The following is a 15,662-nucleotide window of genomic DNA, read 5'->3' as shown; positions in this document are numbered from 1 at the left end:
ATAGAAACCTACGTAAAACTTTCCTAGTAGCGTAGTCACGCACATACATATATACTCACACTGATATAATCCTATACACAGATATATACCTACTATCATCATTCGTCTTACCTTTCACTGGGCAATTCGGACGAATAACGATAACTGAAAGCGTTCGAGCAAAGCCAACTCGAAGTGGTCGTTACTTAAACGAATTAATATCGTTAACGAAGAAAGTGAAAAGCTGGCAAATTTATATCATTTTTTTATATTCTTCATGTTTTATGATTCTTTTTTCTTATCACAGCGATTGCGTAATCGTTTTTTAAAATGAAAGAGACGAAAGGAGGAAAGAAGAAAAAAATAGAAAGGGATATAAAAAATTAGAACGTTAATTAAACACGTTGATTAGATGCCGATTAGAGAAATTATTGAATTAACGATTAGAGAACGTTCTAGTTGATATTTACGACTTTCGTTCGTCCCCGTTAAGGCGATTAGAATTTTTTTTTTCCTTTTTCTTTTTTTTTTTCTTCCTTCCTTCTTCTTTTTTCCTTTTTCCTCACTTACTTCAGATATACATATAATCGAACTCTCTAATCTTGTTCTTAATTCCTGTTTGGTTAGAAACTCTTGTATATTTATGTCTCACAGTGGGCGTAACGATTTTCCAGAAGTCTTTCTTGACGTTTAAAATCCACTCTGATTTTTTTCTTTTCTTTTATTCTTTCTTTTTTCTTTTCTTTTCTTTTTTTTTTTTTTTTTGATTACTTCTCTTGGAATTTCTTTTCGTTCTGACTTACAAGCAACTTGTAACGTTGCTTTGATTCGATCGTTCTAAGGAGAACCAGTCGTTAGGTTCTTGCGAAATCACTGAATAAGTGAAGTCCACTTTGTTGGTAGTTGTTCGTGAGATCTACGATCTCTGCGCTCTCCATCTGTTGTCTTTCAATCCTCCGCTGGGATAATAATGAAAGATTAAGGATTATAAACAGTTCAACACGATCACGTGACATGACGTAAGAATATAAACAATAACAAAATTCGTTCGGGGAATGAGAGAGAAGGAAACACGAAAACGAAATGATTTCATTGATAATAACAAACTGAATTTTCGATTGTTTACATATCTATAATTGAAAACAAGCCGTTGTTTTCAAATCTTTCATTGGAATAATACTAATAACAAACGATTAATGATAATAAATCGTTCAACAAATCATGTCACATGACGTAAGAGTAGAAAGTAAAACTAAATCTAACGGAATGAAATTTCATTGATAATTGCAAACGGAAATTCCGATTATTAATGAATGAATAATTTCCGCTTGTTCTTAAAAAAATTTTACGTTAACATAATAATAAACCATTAAGGATTATAAATTCAATTAAAAAAAATCGCGTGATACGACGTAAGAATGGAAGAAGGAAAAAAAAAATCATTCGATGACTGAAAGAAGAAAGACGAATGTAACTTATGATTAAAAAAAAAGAAAAAAACGAAATAACAATTGATATATCATTCTAATAAACATAGAATTCGAGATTGTCGATAAAAGTGAATAAATTAACAAAAGAAAGTAAAAAGAAAAAACGAAAAAAAAGAACGAATCAATAATAATACTTGAACAAAGATTAAAGAGACGTGCTTTAATAAACACGATAGAATAACAATTGTTATTTACCGTGCACATGAGTCATGATTTAATATTAAGCGATTTTTTCGATTGGCATTCATGTAATTCTGCAAGTTCTCCTTCTTTCTTTATCGATTTTATCGCCTGCGCGCGTTTGTATAATGAAATATCATTGGCCTTGTACCATTCGTGATACGATAAATATATCGACGTAAGAAGGAGAGAGAGGGGATTCTCGACAATTTCTATATGTTTCTATGTTTCTCTCTTTCTCTCTATCTCTATCTGTATTTTTTTTTCTAGATCTTCATCTTTTTCTAGTATTTAATGAAATCTGATATCCATTAAAGAAAAACACGATGACGATAAATGACAAACGAAAAAAAAGAATAAGAAAAAAAAAATAGGAGCAGAAGCTACGACGACACGATTCGCGTGACTCGAAATGAGTTTCACCTAACAGTAACTAATGGTTCTCCTCTCCAACGAAGTGAAAATCTCGACTTAGCGAGTTTTACCGATCGGAGATTACCGTTCGGTCGTGATATGTGTATTCACAAAAGGAAATATGAACACGCTAACTTCTATAGATAAATCGTTTTCGTTTTCACTAACAATAAGTGGAATTAACTGAAGGAATGCGAACAATTTTAATGATCGCTTTTGATGATCAACATATCATTTCTCGTGTGTATATATATATACACATATATGTATGTATATCTGTATATATATATATATATATATATATATATATATATATATATATATATATATATAATAAATACACGTGCTATGTATAATATATCGTGTGTATATATATATATATAATTTTTGTTTTTCATTTAGTTTGTAAATATTAATTAGTAGATAAATATCTATGAGGGGAGAATAAAAATGAAAAAAAGAAAAGAAAAAAGGAAAAGAAAAAACAGAGATAAGAAAGAGAAAAAAAATTGGCAAAAAATTATTCGAGATATTTCAAATGTAAAGTAAAAGCATAATGACGAAAAACCTGAGAAGTTTCACTTATGATATTAATTATGACACGCTATCCTAGCGAATAAACGAGGAGGAATTTCTTTCTCATGTGCTTAATGATCCTTCATTTTTTCTTTGTTTTTTTTTTCTTCTTTTTTTTTATTATTATTTAATATAATACTCTTACCTCATAACTCTCTGTGTTACGTGTTAGATATCGATTTCGTTAGAAATCTATTAGTATGTTCGATGAACCCCTTGCGTGATATACGATAATCTCGTAAAACGTGAAAGATAAGATAATCGGGATATGGAGTTTTCTCTTTTTTCTTTTTTTTTTTTTTGAATTATTTTTCTTTTTAAACTTTGGAAAGAAACTGAACATCGATACATTAGGATTTTTTCGAAAAAAAGATTGACGGATTAGTGAATTCATAAAAACTCTCGAGAGAATGAAATAATTTCAATTTATGTAGGCTTGGCTAACTTTAATCGATTCTAATGATGACGTTGGAAATTTATTTCTTCTTTTTTTTTTTCTTTAATGATATCAGTCACAAAACCTGATACGTGCCTTTTGATACTCGCACGCTATTCGCTGTTACGAATATGCTGGTAAACATGTTTTGCATATTGATAATCTATATAAAATGTGAGACGTCTGTAAGTATGTTCAGTATTTCTTTAAAGAAAACATATGATCATGCAGGCCGAACTGAAGGTATCTTTAAATTTTATATATATATATTTTTTTTTTATCTGTAAAAAAAAGGAACAAAACAGACAAAAAAAAAGTGTTACCTTATAGAAACATAATAGTAACAAATATTTGCTATTCTATACTTGCAGTATTTGTCAGGATTTGGCTGTGAATTTTCAAGCGAGGATGAACGTTGTCCTGGATCTTTACCTATTGGCCAAAACAATCCACAAAAATGTCCTTATGGACTTTATGCCGAACAACTCTCTGGTACAGCTTTTACAGGTTAGACTAAAACCGTAAAAAAAAAAAAAATCTTACATAATCTTTGTAATAAAATAAAATAATGTTAACAATCATCTGTAATAAATCTCTTATTGATCGTAGTACCACGTTCTCAGAACAGAAGATCCTGGCTTTATCGAATCAGACCGTCTGTCATTCACAAACCGTTTCAAAAATTAATGGAAAAAGATATTGGTCATCTCGATTACGATTGGAACATTATGGAACCTAATTTAAATCAGGTAAAAGAAAAAAAAGGATAAAAAAAAAAAAGGAAATTTATTTCATAAAAAAATGTCTATCACCTTATTCACTATCGTCATCGTCATTATCATAATTATCATCATTATCAGCTGAGATGGAAACCATTCGACCTCCCGACAAGACAAAATTCCGAAGTTGATTTCGTTCAAGGACTTCATACGATATGTGGTGCTGGCGATTCTCGTGTTCGTCAAGGAATTGCCATACATGTTTATCTCTGTAATGTATCGATGAAAGATAAAGCTTTTTATAACGCCGATGGAGATTTTTTAATCGGTAAGCAATTAATTTGGAGATTATGTACTATCGACTTATAATTATATTAATTAGATTTTATTTTTCATTTCTTTTTTTTTTTATGTAACAGTACCACAGTTAGGTGTCCTGTTGATCACCACTGAATTTGGTAAAATGCGATGCGAGCCCAATGAAATATGCGTTATCCAACAAGGAATGCGTTTCTCTGTAACGGTTCTTGGTCCATCCAGAGGTTACATTCTCGAGGTCTTCGATAATCACTTCCAACTTCCCGATTTAGGACCCATCGGTAAAATTCCAATATATTGCCAACTTAACAAATATTTCATGTATCAAATCTATTTATAAAATCTATCGAATCAAATAAATACACCTACTCTTTTACTCATTTCATTAAAAGAAAAAAACTAAAAGATGAATAATTGAAAATTTAGGTGCCAATGGTTTGGCCAATCCAAGAGATTTTCAAACGCCAGTAGCTTGTTTCGAAGATCGCGAGACAGATTACAAAATAATCGGCAAGTTTCAAGGTAAATTATTTGTTTGCGTTCAAGATCACAGTCCATTTGATGTTATAGCCTGGCATGGGAATTATGTACCTTATAAATACAATCTTGAAAGATTTATGGTCATCAACTCGGTTTCTTTCGATCACTGTGTGAGTACTGACTGAATTTTTTTCCTTTTTTTTTTTTTTTTTCTTCTTTTCTTTCTCTCTTTTTATGGCAATCGATACTTAAGTCCTCGTTTGATTTCTAATGTCTTTCAAAGAAAGTTCATACTCTATGAAATTGCTATGATTAATAAATTTCTCTAGGATCCCTCGATTTTCACCGTACTTACTTGTCCTTCGTATAAACCTGGCACTGCTGCAGCTGACTTCGTTATTTTTCCACCAAGGTGGTCGGTACAGGAACACACCTTTCGACCTCCTTACTATCATCGTAAGTAGAAAGTTTATTGAATTAAATCTTAATTGTTTCAACAAGAGACGTTTTTTAATAGATGTTATAAGAAAAAAAAAAAAAAAATAAAAAATAAGAGAAAAAATTCAAAAAGGATTTACACGAAAAAGTGTTTAATCGATATTAACAAACAAAATTTGTTGATTCGATATAAAAATATGATATTTCTAAAAGATGCAATAGATATCCGTTTAAACAATAATAATCTAACGTAAATGATATAACGCATTAGATTTCTGTTGTGTCCTATTGCCTGGAGAATTGTGTCATGAAAAATAGGAATTAGTTTTGATTAAGATAATAATATTATACGAGAAATTTTCTATTATTCTAGAAGAATATAATTACATATGCACATATATACCCAGAGAGAGAGAGAGAGAGAAAGAGAGAGGAAGAGAGAGAGAGAGAAAGAGAGAGGAAGAGAGAGAGAGAAAGAGAGGAAGGGAGGAAGGGAGGAAGAGAGAGAGAGAGGAAGAGAGGAAGAGAGGAAGAGAGGAAGAGAGAGAGAGAGAGGAAGAAAGAGAGAGAGAGAGAGAGAGAGAGACTCGATGTATTTTTCTTTTTCCTTTCATTTCCTTCGAACGATAATTACATCGTTCGGTCGAGTGACGTTCATCAGAATAGTGATGGTGATGGTGATGATGATGATGATGGTGATGATGATGGTGGTGTCGTCGTTCTAGAAGAGCGCTCCCGAAAATTGTATAATCAAGATATCGAGAGAAAACTAAGACTTTTCCTTTGACAACGTTCGACAATGTCAATCATTTCAACGATTTCCTTTTTTATTTTCTTTTTTTTTTTTTCTTTCTTGTCTTTCTTTTTTTTTGTCTTTACGTGTTTGGATATTATCCATTTTTTCCTTTTTTTCTTCTTTTTTTTTTTTTTTTTTTTTTTTTTAAGAAATGAAAGCTCGTGAAAGTTTTTCTCTCTCCCTCTTTTTTTTCTCCCTTTTCTTTTTCTTTCTTTCTTTCTTTTTTTTTTCTTAATGCAAAATCGAAGATTATCTACAAACAAGATAACGATCGATCAAATCTTTCGTTAATGCGTTCATTAATTAGAAATGCTTGGTAACGAAGTACATGGGCAAAGCATATCATGAGTAATGTGCGTGTGTCCGTTTGAAAATTCGTAAGAAAGAGCATTAGAAACTTTCTCTAACTCCAACTCTAACTCTAACAGATAAAACCTATATAAATTTTAACAAGGTGCATCTTTATTATTAAATGAAATTAATACTTCGAGCACGATCAATGCAAGATTTCTATCATAGATATCAATCATGAAACTCTTGAATAAGTGTAATTAATCTTTTAATATAAAAATAATATTCTATCTGTATAAAATGTGTTCTAAAAAAAATCGATAAAAAATTTGGAGATACGTATAATATATATAAATACAAAGAATGTATTCACATAATATTAACATTATCTGTATTATTATTTTTTTAATGAATACATAATATGAAAAAAATATTTCGGTATTAGATTTTTTTCTAAAAAGCACGATTTATCAGTTTAAAAAATTCTTGACGTATAGAAACACGTATAAATATAATAAAAAGAAGAATTAACATGATTGTATTAATTTTTTTAAATGAATAGAAACGCAAAACAATAATTATAAAAAAATATATTGACATATATATTCTAATATTTTAATTAAAAAACGACTTACGTTAGATATTTCTTGCTAGGTAACTGCATGGCTGAATTTATGGGACTTATAAAAGGAAATTACGAGGCAAAGGAGGAAAGTTTTGAAGCTGGTGGAGCATCATTGCATTCGATCATGACACCTCATGGTCCTGATAGCCGATGTTTCGAAAATGCAACGAACAATAAACTTGGCCCGGAACGTATTGCTGATGATACTCAGGCATTTATGTTTGAAACTTCGTATAGTTTAACTTGCACAAAATGGTCTGCAAAACTGTGTAATAAATTGGATGAAGATTACTATAAGTGTTGGGAAGGATTGAAAAAACATTTCAATCTTAACAATCAGTCTTAACGATCTCGGATCTGATCTTATAATTCTTTTTTTTTTTGTTTTGTTTTTTGTTATTTCTTTCTCTAAAAAGAAATATTATTTTTATTATAAATTGTAGGTTTAATTGATACAATTAAAATACTAATTAATATTAACTAGAATATTTTGTTGTTAGAAGTTCTATTATTTGACGTACACATATAAAAGCCGTAGAAAATTAGAAATAATAACGAGATTAAACTCGTTTAGAATTTAACGAGATGTTTATACATTGATTAGGCATTAAAACCGGATGACGTAGGATTTAGTTCAACTCAAGGATAAATTATTATCGAATGTGTTTTTTCTGATTATATTTATGCTTATGACTACTACGAAATATGATTAAGATGTACATATGTACATATTTTAACACTATTGTAGAAATGTATTGTCTTTTTTCAATTAGAAACTCATTTTTTCAATTAGAAACTCAATATACTGAAGCAATTAATATAAAAATTAATAAATATTGTTATTATTAATAATGAAATATAGATAGAGATTTTCTTTTTATTAAAACGTTGATTTGTTACGACAAGGATTTATTATCAACATTTAAATTTTTCCGCGTTAGATACATAAGCGCTCCCCATAGTTATCTCGACCTCCACTAGGGCGTGTCTCTTAGGAAGAAGAAGAAATTTATTGAATCCATTGGAGCTGGGCTGTGGGTCGGGTCGCCATTGCAGGTCAGTACCATTTTCGTTTCTGTTAGATAATGTAAGTTATATAGATCGAATCAGCTAAATAATAGAGAATTTCGTTTCATATAAAGGAATATATTAATAAAACAAATATGGTGAAATCAGAAAGGCTTTCAATGATAGAAGCTTCGTGTTAAATCTTGTATCGTATTTTAACCTGACAAAATGTATTCCGCGTTTAAATTGCTCATAATTGTCCTGTATTGTGCGACACAATACGTGAACGCTCAATACTGTTATCCAAAAACCTGCGAAGAAGTGGTGAGTGACGTAGTACGTTTCCTCTTTATTACTATACTTGTTGTTAATAAATCAATAATTTCATGTATCTATATATATATCACTTTTTCTATTCATTCTATTCTGTTCTATCTTATATAATATATGTATAGAAAACTGCAATAAAAGTAGCTGGTCCTCAATGCCGCCTAAAACCTATCGCAGACGATGGTAATAGCCAGAATTATTATTTTTAAATCAATATTCACTTATAAATGTAACGAATGAGGTCATCTATATATTAACTATATTTTACTCCTTCTGTAGATTGTGTTAAACTTAGATTTGACGGATGGAATCATTTGTTTCTTGAAGAGAGCTTCACTCGATTTCAATTGTTTGCTTATGTTGCCCATACAGGAGGAATATTTGAAGAAAGAATGACTGCATTTAATTTATCATTTAACAACGCTCGTTTCTTTAGTAAATATCTGTAACGAACTTCATTTTATTACATATCGATTAAATAATTAAATAATTTCTGGGTGTGGCCGTGTACGTATATATATATGTATATATATATATATATATATATATATAGCACACGAAGGACACACCCATCATATATAGAAATTATATACACATCTTTATTTAATTTTATTTAATTTTAGGATTAACTATACGTTATCAAAGTCTGATGGATGATAATTTATCCGTGTGTACACACGTTGCTGCATATACATATCCGAATATGACTGATTTACTACCTGACAGGTTCCTTTTATCTTGTCCTATCACAAATCAATCTTTTGAAGGAACCCCTTATCGTTTAGAGTATTTCATAAGTGGAAGAAGATTTGAGTACAATAAAAAACTTATTTTTACGATCCCTTATCATGAGTCTATTGGTAAACTAAATGGAATTTTTAGAATAAAATACATCCATTAGTAATTTTATAAGATGAATTTTATTAACATTTCTTTTTTAGATGAAGATAATGACATTACCACGTACTTACCATTCCTTTATATAGATGTTACTGATGCATTACTTTTTAAATTATTTATACAACCAGTTCCTATAAAATTTAATGTAACTTCATATAGAATTTGGTTAACAAACAATAGCACGGGTATAACGATCGATACGATAATTTCTCGGCCACTAGATGGAAACCTTTTGCAATACAATTTTTCCATATTAGATGGAATCTATTATTTCCAAGTTGCAGCTTTGCATCCTAATTGTGGCATATATGGATGTATTAATTCCACTTCACCGTTCATAAGCATAAGTATGTTGTATTTTCCCTGGTCTTATGTTTATTATAAATATTTATATAATTATCCCCAAATCTTATTTTGCAGAGGAAGCATCACACCGTATGCTCATTATGATAATTAGTGTTATATGGATACCCCCTGTGATATTATATGCGTTTTACCACATTTATAAGTTATGTAAGACTAATGGTAAAATCATTTTGCTCTCACAAATACAAAATTTCGTTATTGTCTTTGCATTCGTCGATATAATAAATAATATTATTTATCTTTGTGTTACACAAACATCTAGTAAAGAGAAACAGAAAGAAACCCGATTGCTTAATCGTTTATGCGCCGACGCGCGAATCACATATCACAGTTATGGCCGAATTAACAAAATATTTGAGATGCTGCAATATTAATGCCATGATAGATATGTTCGACATTTCGGAATCCATATCAAAGGTAAGGTGATATAATGTCGACGTAGAAACATTCTAATTAATTGTCCTCTTCATCTTCTATTTTTTCTCCAACATCTTTTTTTTCTCAGGACGTTGAATTTTGGTGTAAAACTGCATTTAATTCTGCTGACATTATTCTCATTGTGACATCACCACCGCCTAACAAATTCGTGTCGACTATTTACGAGAACATTGATAGTTACATATTGCAACTGATCCGCGAGAATTATGGACAAAAGCACAAACGGTATTATATCTTACAATTGCCCTATTGCAAGCCGACTGATTTGCCGGACGAGGCTCAACGTTTCCAACGTTTTCGTATGCCGGAAGAATTGCCGAAGTTAGTCCGTACGGTTCATAACGTTGATTACATTCGATTCTTTGGTTTTTCCAATAAAGAGGTGCTACTGGAAAGTATTAAGTTAGCTGAAATAGAGATGTTAGACGATGGTACTTATAACGATAAGAATGCAGATGAAACTGGTATGTTTTGTAATACACTTTCTCTCTCTCTCTCTCTATTTCCCTCCCCCTCTCTCTAGATGTATATATAATTTAGAAATAATTAATAATATATTAATTATACCTTCAATATATTTTCAGATGATCTTTTACCATCCGCTGGCCCGCCAGATGATATTGAGACTGAAGATATGAATCTCGAGAACAACAATCCAATGTCTTCGAACGATGGGAAGGGCGAATCTGATTCATTGGAAACCAAATATTGTGAGCTTCAAGGTGGAAAAAATATTACCGCCGATTCCGATTCCGATGAGTAATATCATATAAATGTAGTATTAATCATATTATGAATGTTGAAAATTATGAATCATATTATGAATGTATCGAAAAGTAAACAATGTAATTGATGTTTTCTGCCCGTATAATAATGAGGCATGATTCCAATGATACTCCTATATAACATCTTGATGTATACCTATATACTACAATGAATTTATGTCTGACGTCATATAAACGACGACCATATTTAATAAATGTATAAGTGTTTACCGTGACAATGTTTTTCTCTTTTTGACTTTATTTCAATCATAATGAACAAATCTTTCTCCTTTCTTTCTCTCCCCCTCTCTCTCTCTCTCTCACACACTCTCTCTCTCTCTCTCACTTTCTCTTTGTATCTATACATGTTAATTATAATGAAATGATAATGGCACTGCAATAATTCTATCGATAAATGATTTAACAAAAACAAAACAAAAAAAAAAAAGAGAAATAAAAAATAAAATTAAACAAAGCACTTACAATGGTACGAGGTAAAGAGAACTAAACTAATGGAATGTTTTACATTTATACATAAATATAAAAAAAAGGATGATTCTCTTTTTGAATGATTTTGTGAATAAGGTACGGAAATCCAGTCTTCTTCGTATATATATATATATATATGTAGTTGCATCTGTGTTTCTTTCTCTCTCTCTTTCGCTTTTTTTTTTCTGTTCTTCCCTTGTTCCCTAGCTCACACCCTTTTTCTCTTTCTTTCTCTTTCTGTTTCTCTCTTTCTCTTTTTCTGTGTCTCTCTCTTTGAGCATGTGTTTCCCCTCCTAAAAAGAGCTATAGGGCAATAAAACGTTTTTTCATTCTCGGTAAAGCATCCCTTAACGGTCGCCATTTTCTAGTTTTAATCGACGACGCGCGCATCGTTCGTGTCCTCTTAAAATGCTATGAGAAGTTAGGCATTTATGCATGTATGTATGTGTAAACGTTTCATCAATATAGGATCATATAACGAAGATCAATAACGAACATTTAGATAATGATTTTTAAAGAAGGAAGCCATATGTATCTCTCAATGCCGATAAAGCTTTCATACGAGAAATTACATTTTTCCTTTTAAATACGATTAGCAACGTGCACATAAAACTTTGTACGTTGCTTGTACATACAATTGTTCACAATATTACGTATATCGTATATGTATATGTATATGTGTATGTATATATACATATATGTATATATATATATGTATATATATATATGTATATATATATTATATATAAATTAGCTTCTTAATCGAGAATCGCGTTTATGTAATAATTGATAGTAATAGCAGTAGTAATAGTACTAGTAATAGTAGTAGTACGAAAAACGTGCCATTTCGCTTAAGTACAAGAAAAAGATATTTTATACACGAAAATATGTTAACCTAGCTTGATATTTTGTTTGTTTGTTTGTTTTTTTCCTTTTCTATCGCTTTTTGGTATAACAATCGTAATTACGAGTTACGAGTTACGAGAATTTTTTCATATGATCACTTTCGATGATATTCTATCTCGACAAATCGTTTCCATCATATCTATCATCATCCTCGATATCATTAATCATCAATCATCTTGATCAGATCATCAAAATCTTTCTTAAAAAGATTCATGAACGTCTTGACGAATACTTTTGTTTCGTTTATATCCTCAATTAGTTTTGTCGTTGTCTTCTCTGCTTTCCAAACTGCCGAACAACAATAAATCCTCTGTTTCTTTCGTATTCTTCCCTTGCATGTCTATGTAAGATTGTGGCCGTTCATTCGGTGGTGTTTTTAGATCATTCTCGCTATTACTAGTAACACTGGTATTCCTTAATTTAATTGGACTTTCATAATGATTGATGTTTAAGCTCGGTGGACGATCATTCACATACGGCGATTTCACAGATTCGGTTGGAAAAGAAGCTATTGGTTCCTGCCAAAGTGCATGGAGTTTGTCTATTTTATCGCACTTCGTCACAGGCTCCGAGGAAGGTTTGCTGAGATAGTTAACTGTATCTGTCTTTAAAATATTCACCTTGCCTTCTTCTATATCTTGATCACCTGAACCTAAAATAATTCAAAATAAATAACAGATCGACGAGAGGACATTTTTGTGAGTAAAATAAATTGAATATATTTATATTTAGAAAAAGGAGAAACAAACATTTTTTGAGGAATATATTGAAATTAAATTTTGAATGATATTATTCGAAACTCACTGGTTGGACTATCTAAAGCATGAAGAGAAGCAAAGTATGCCTGATTATGGACGGTTCTTGGATTCAGATCTAAGTATTCCACTCCATCTTCTAACATACGTTCCCAATGACACGTGAGTTCCTTAAAGGATGGTCTCATTCCAGGTTCTTCGTGCCAACACGAGACCATCAATTTATACCTAGGATCACAAAATATTAAACTTTGTAATTCTGTTAAATTTTTTATAGGTATTATTACCATAATTCATTCGTTGTGGACAAAAAGTTTGAAATAGAACTTTTATCTCAAACTTTGTAACAAAGTTTTATACATGACTTATACGTGTTTTTATTACGACAAATTTTTCATAGAATTAATGTATATTACGAGATTGACATAATTGCGATGAATTTTTACTGTTGTTATTGTGATTGTAATTCTTGTTAATTTTGTTTGCAGTACTCACAGTTGTTGAGAACAATTAGCTGGTTTCTCCATACGATAACCAGCCTTTAAAAGATTATACAGATTATGAACGTCCACCCCAGGATATGGAGATGCTCCTAAAGTGACCAATTCCCAAAGGAGTACACCGAAACTCCAAACGTCCGATTTGCTAGTGTAAACATGATCGGCCAAGGATTCCGGTGCCATCCATTTAACGGGTACTACGTGGAAAGAGAATCGTGAAATATCGGGGATTAAGTGGAAAACGAGCTTGATTGATTGAAACAGATAAAGAGATCAAGAGAAAAAGAGTGAGTGAGAGAGAGAGAGAGAGAGAGAAAGAGAGAGAGAGAGTTTTTCAGTGTTTTTCTTTCTAATTCTAAGATATCAATGAAGATTTCACTTAGTAAAAGGAAATTAAAATAGCTTTCTTATGTTTCTTTTCTTCAGATTATTGTTAGCTTGTTAAATCAATCAAAGTAGATATTTCTCTTCTTTTTTTCGTTATTCTTTTATATTTATATATTGTTCGATACTTTGACATTATATATCTCTTGATATTTTATAAAATAACGTGCTTATGTTATAAAAAAGTTTATAAAAAATTAATGAGCTCTTATTCGAGAAAAAAGAAAAAACTTGAACATGTAAAAACTTTTTAAAATAAATATCAAACTACAATTTTCGATATTAATTAGCATAAATATTTTGTAGAAAATAAAAACTCTCTTCTCTGTTCTCAACTATTTTGAACGAAACGTACCACGGCCTTTACTTCGCTTCAAATAAGCATCATCCTCGTAAACGTCACGGGTCAAGCCGAAATCCGAAATTTTACAGACTTTACCAATCGCCAGTAAAACATTTCTAGCAGCCAGGTCTCTGTGGACCAACTAAGACAACAGAGAAATAATTTATTAAACGATATAATTAATTTGTATTTTCTTTTTTCCTTTTTTTTCGACGGATGACACTATGATCGTGAGAAAGAGATTTCGTTTGTTATTCTTTTCCAAATTTTTGAAAATTCGATCGACTATCATCGATTATTTGTAACAATGTTTTTAAAAACAAATATGGTTATTAACGAATGGATAAAATTTTACCTTGATATCTGCGAGATATGCCATTCCTTTACTAATTTGCCAAGCGAATGAAAGAATATCACGTGGAGTTATCGTATAATTCGACAAAGTATCGACTTGTTGTAATTCCTCTCTCATGTTATTCGGTGATGTAGAAAGAAGTGACGTCAAGCAAAGAACTTTTCCTTCGGATTCCAAATGTCGACTGCGTCTCAAGTAATTTCTATAATTTTAAGAAACGAATTAATTTCAGTCCTCCTACACACACACACACACATAAAAGTTAACAAGTAAAAACTATTTGCCAATTGTTAATTCTGAATTTTTCCGCACAATTCTGTTTTTATTATTTCTTTTTTGTTTTTGTAGATAGAGAAAGTATAAATTTAGACTTAGATGTTAATTATCAAGGATGAATACGACGCTGTTGAATGTAAATATTTTGCTCAAAGATTTTAATACTCTTTATATTCACAAAACTTTGTTTCTCAATTTCAGATTATAAAATTTTTCCATAAAAATTTGCTTGAAGTTGGGGTATGTGTCTACGTTGGGAGGATAAATTCAGAAACTCGATGAAAAATTTAATTATCAAGGACGGACACTCTCTTGGATGTAAGTAACGCGGCTTTTATTTTCAAGACTGGAATTCTAGTGACGAGAAAAGGAGTGCAATTTACGGAATTCGCTGCATTATTTCCGCATAGGGACCGCATACGAGCATAAGTTGGGAAGAAATAAGGAAGAAAGAGAGTGAGACAAATAGGGGGAGAGAGAGAGAGAGAGAGAGAGAAACATAAACTACTCTACACCTTCTTCCTCTCAATTCATTCATATTCGAGAGTTTAGATAGAAAATACCTATGGACTTGAAAGAGAAGAGGAATTCTCTTTATCTCTTTCACTTTGACTATGTATGTTATATGTCGTAATTTACATGTATAGTGGAGACTATAAAGTTAGAAAAAATTCACGTTCCTGGAATACATAGAATAATTTTCAGACTAAATTTTCTCTTAAATTGACAAAAAAGAAACGAAATTGAAATTGAACTTAAAGAGATAACGTTTTTTTTTTCTTTTTTTTTTTTCTTTTAATTGTTATTATATAAAAAGAGAAGTGTTTGTTTTTTTATCTGAAAAGAAAAAAAAAAAAAGAAAATCGTAGTAAGAAGAAATAAAGTTTTTTTTCTTTTTTCTTTTTCTTTTCTTTTCAAGAAAAATATATTATTATAATATCATTATTGTTGTTGTTGTTGATTAAATTTTATTATTGTCGCATTAATATCAACATCGTAGCACTTATTAATATCTTGATAATGATGTACCTGTAAAAAATATTATTTATATGTAAATAAAAAAATTTGCAATCAGAATATAGTACTTACGGATTATAATTGATTAG

At 30.5% G+C, this 15,662-nt stretch overlaps 2 protein-coding genes and 1 long non-coding RNA gene across 8 annotated transcripts in view; 2 read left to right on the top strand and 1 right to left on the bottom strand.

The window, feature by feature from the left end:
• Positions 1–3,249: 3,249 nt before the first annotated feature.
• LOC127067992 (homogentisate 1,2-dioxygenase) lies at positions 3,250–10,787 on the top strand. 4 transcript variants are annotated; one of them, XM_051003515.1, is made up of 10 exons: positions 3,250–3,318; positions 3,447–3,582; positions 3,685–3,824; positions 3,936–4,122; positions 4,214–4,393; positions 4,539–4,762; positions 4,922–5,048; positions 6,772–7,798; positions 8,206–8,263; positions 8,360–8,446. In XM_051003515.1, exons 1-8 carry the CDS (start codon positions 3,295–3,297, stop codon positions 7,086–7,088), a joined length of 1,335 nt encoding a protein of 444 aa, XP_050859472.1. In that variant the 5' UTR covers positions 3,250–3,294; the 3' UTR covers positions 7,089–7,798; positions 8,206–8,263; positions 8,360–8,446. The 4 variants fall into 4 exon arrangements, with proteins under 4 accessions (XP_050859472.1, XP_050859471.1, XP_050859469.1 ...); XM_051003514.1 differs by lacking the exons at positions 3,250–3,318; positions 3,447–3,582; positions 3,685–3,824; ... (2 more) ...; positions 4,539–4,762; positions 4,922–5,048 and adding exons at positions 7,885–8,074; positions 8,704–8,940; positions 9,022–9,327; ... (2 more) ...; positions 9,852–10,248; positions 10,369–10,787 and having other exon boundaries at positions 7,663–7,798; positions 8,360–8,515; XM_051003512.1 differs by lacking the exons at positions 3,250–3,318; positions 3,447–3,582; positions 3,685–3,824; ... (2 more) ...; positions 4,539–4,762; positions 4,922–5,048 and adding exons at positions 7,885–8,086; positions 8,704–8,940; positions 9,022–9,327; ... (2 more) ...; positions 9,852–10,248; positions 10,369–10,787 and having other exon boundaries at positions 7,663–7,798; positions 8,360–8,515.
• Positions 10,788–12,074: 1,287 nt separating this feature from the next.
• LOC127067988 (proto-oncogene tyrosine-protein kinase receptor Ret) overlaps positions 12,075–15,662 on the bottom strand; it is a 46,878-nt gene continuing 43,290 nt past the window's right edge. For all 3 annotated transcript variants that reach the window (XM_051003504.1, XM_051003505.1, XM_051003506.1), the window contains 5 exons: positions 14,281–14,482; positions 13,938–14,067; positions 13,194–13,395; positions 12,748–12,926; positions 12,075–12,595 (listed from right to left, as the gene is read on the bottom strand). In XM_051003504.1, coding sequence (XP_050859461.1) covers positions 12,195–12,595; positions 12,748–12,926; positions 13,194–13,395; positions 13,938–14,067; positions 14,281–14,482 — 1,114 coding nt within the window. In that variant the 3' untranslated portion in view covers positions 12,075–12,194. The remainder of the gene's footprint in view (positions 12,596–12,747; positions 12,927–13,193; positions 13,396–13,937; positions 14,068–14,280; positions 14,483–15,662) is intronic.
• Positions 14,329–15,604, top strand: LOC127067998 (uncharacterized). Its single transcript, XR_007782810.1, has 3 exons — positions 14,329–14,475; positions 14,758–14,874; positions 14,967–15,604. It is a non-coding gene; the product is annotated as an uncharacterized LOC127067998 (long non-coding RNA).

The sequence above is a fragment of the Vespula vulgaris genome, chromosome 12, assembly GCF_905475345.1.
Source record: "Vespula vulgaris chromosome 12, iyVesVulg1.1, whole genome shotgun sequence".
Taxonomy (NCBI): Eukaryota; Metazoa; Arthropoda; class Insecta; order Hymenoptera; family Vespidae; genus Vespula; species Vespula vulgaris.
The sequence above is the reverse complement of the archived record's forward strand: the minus strand, read 5'-3'. Positions and strand labels throughout refer to the sequence as shown.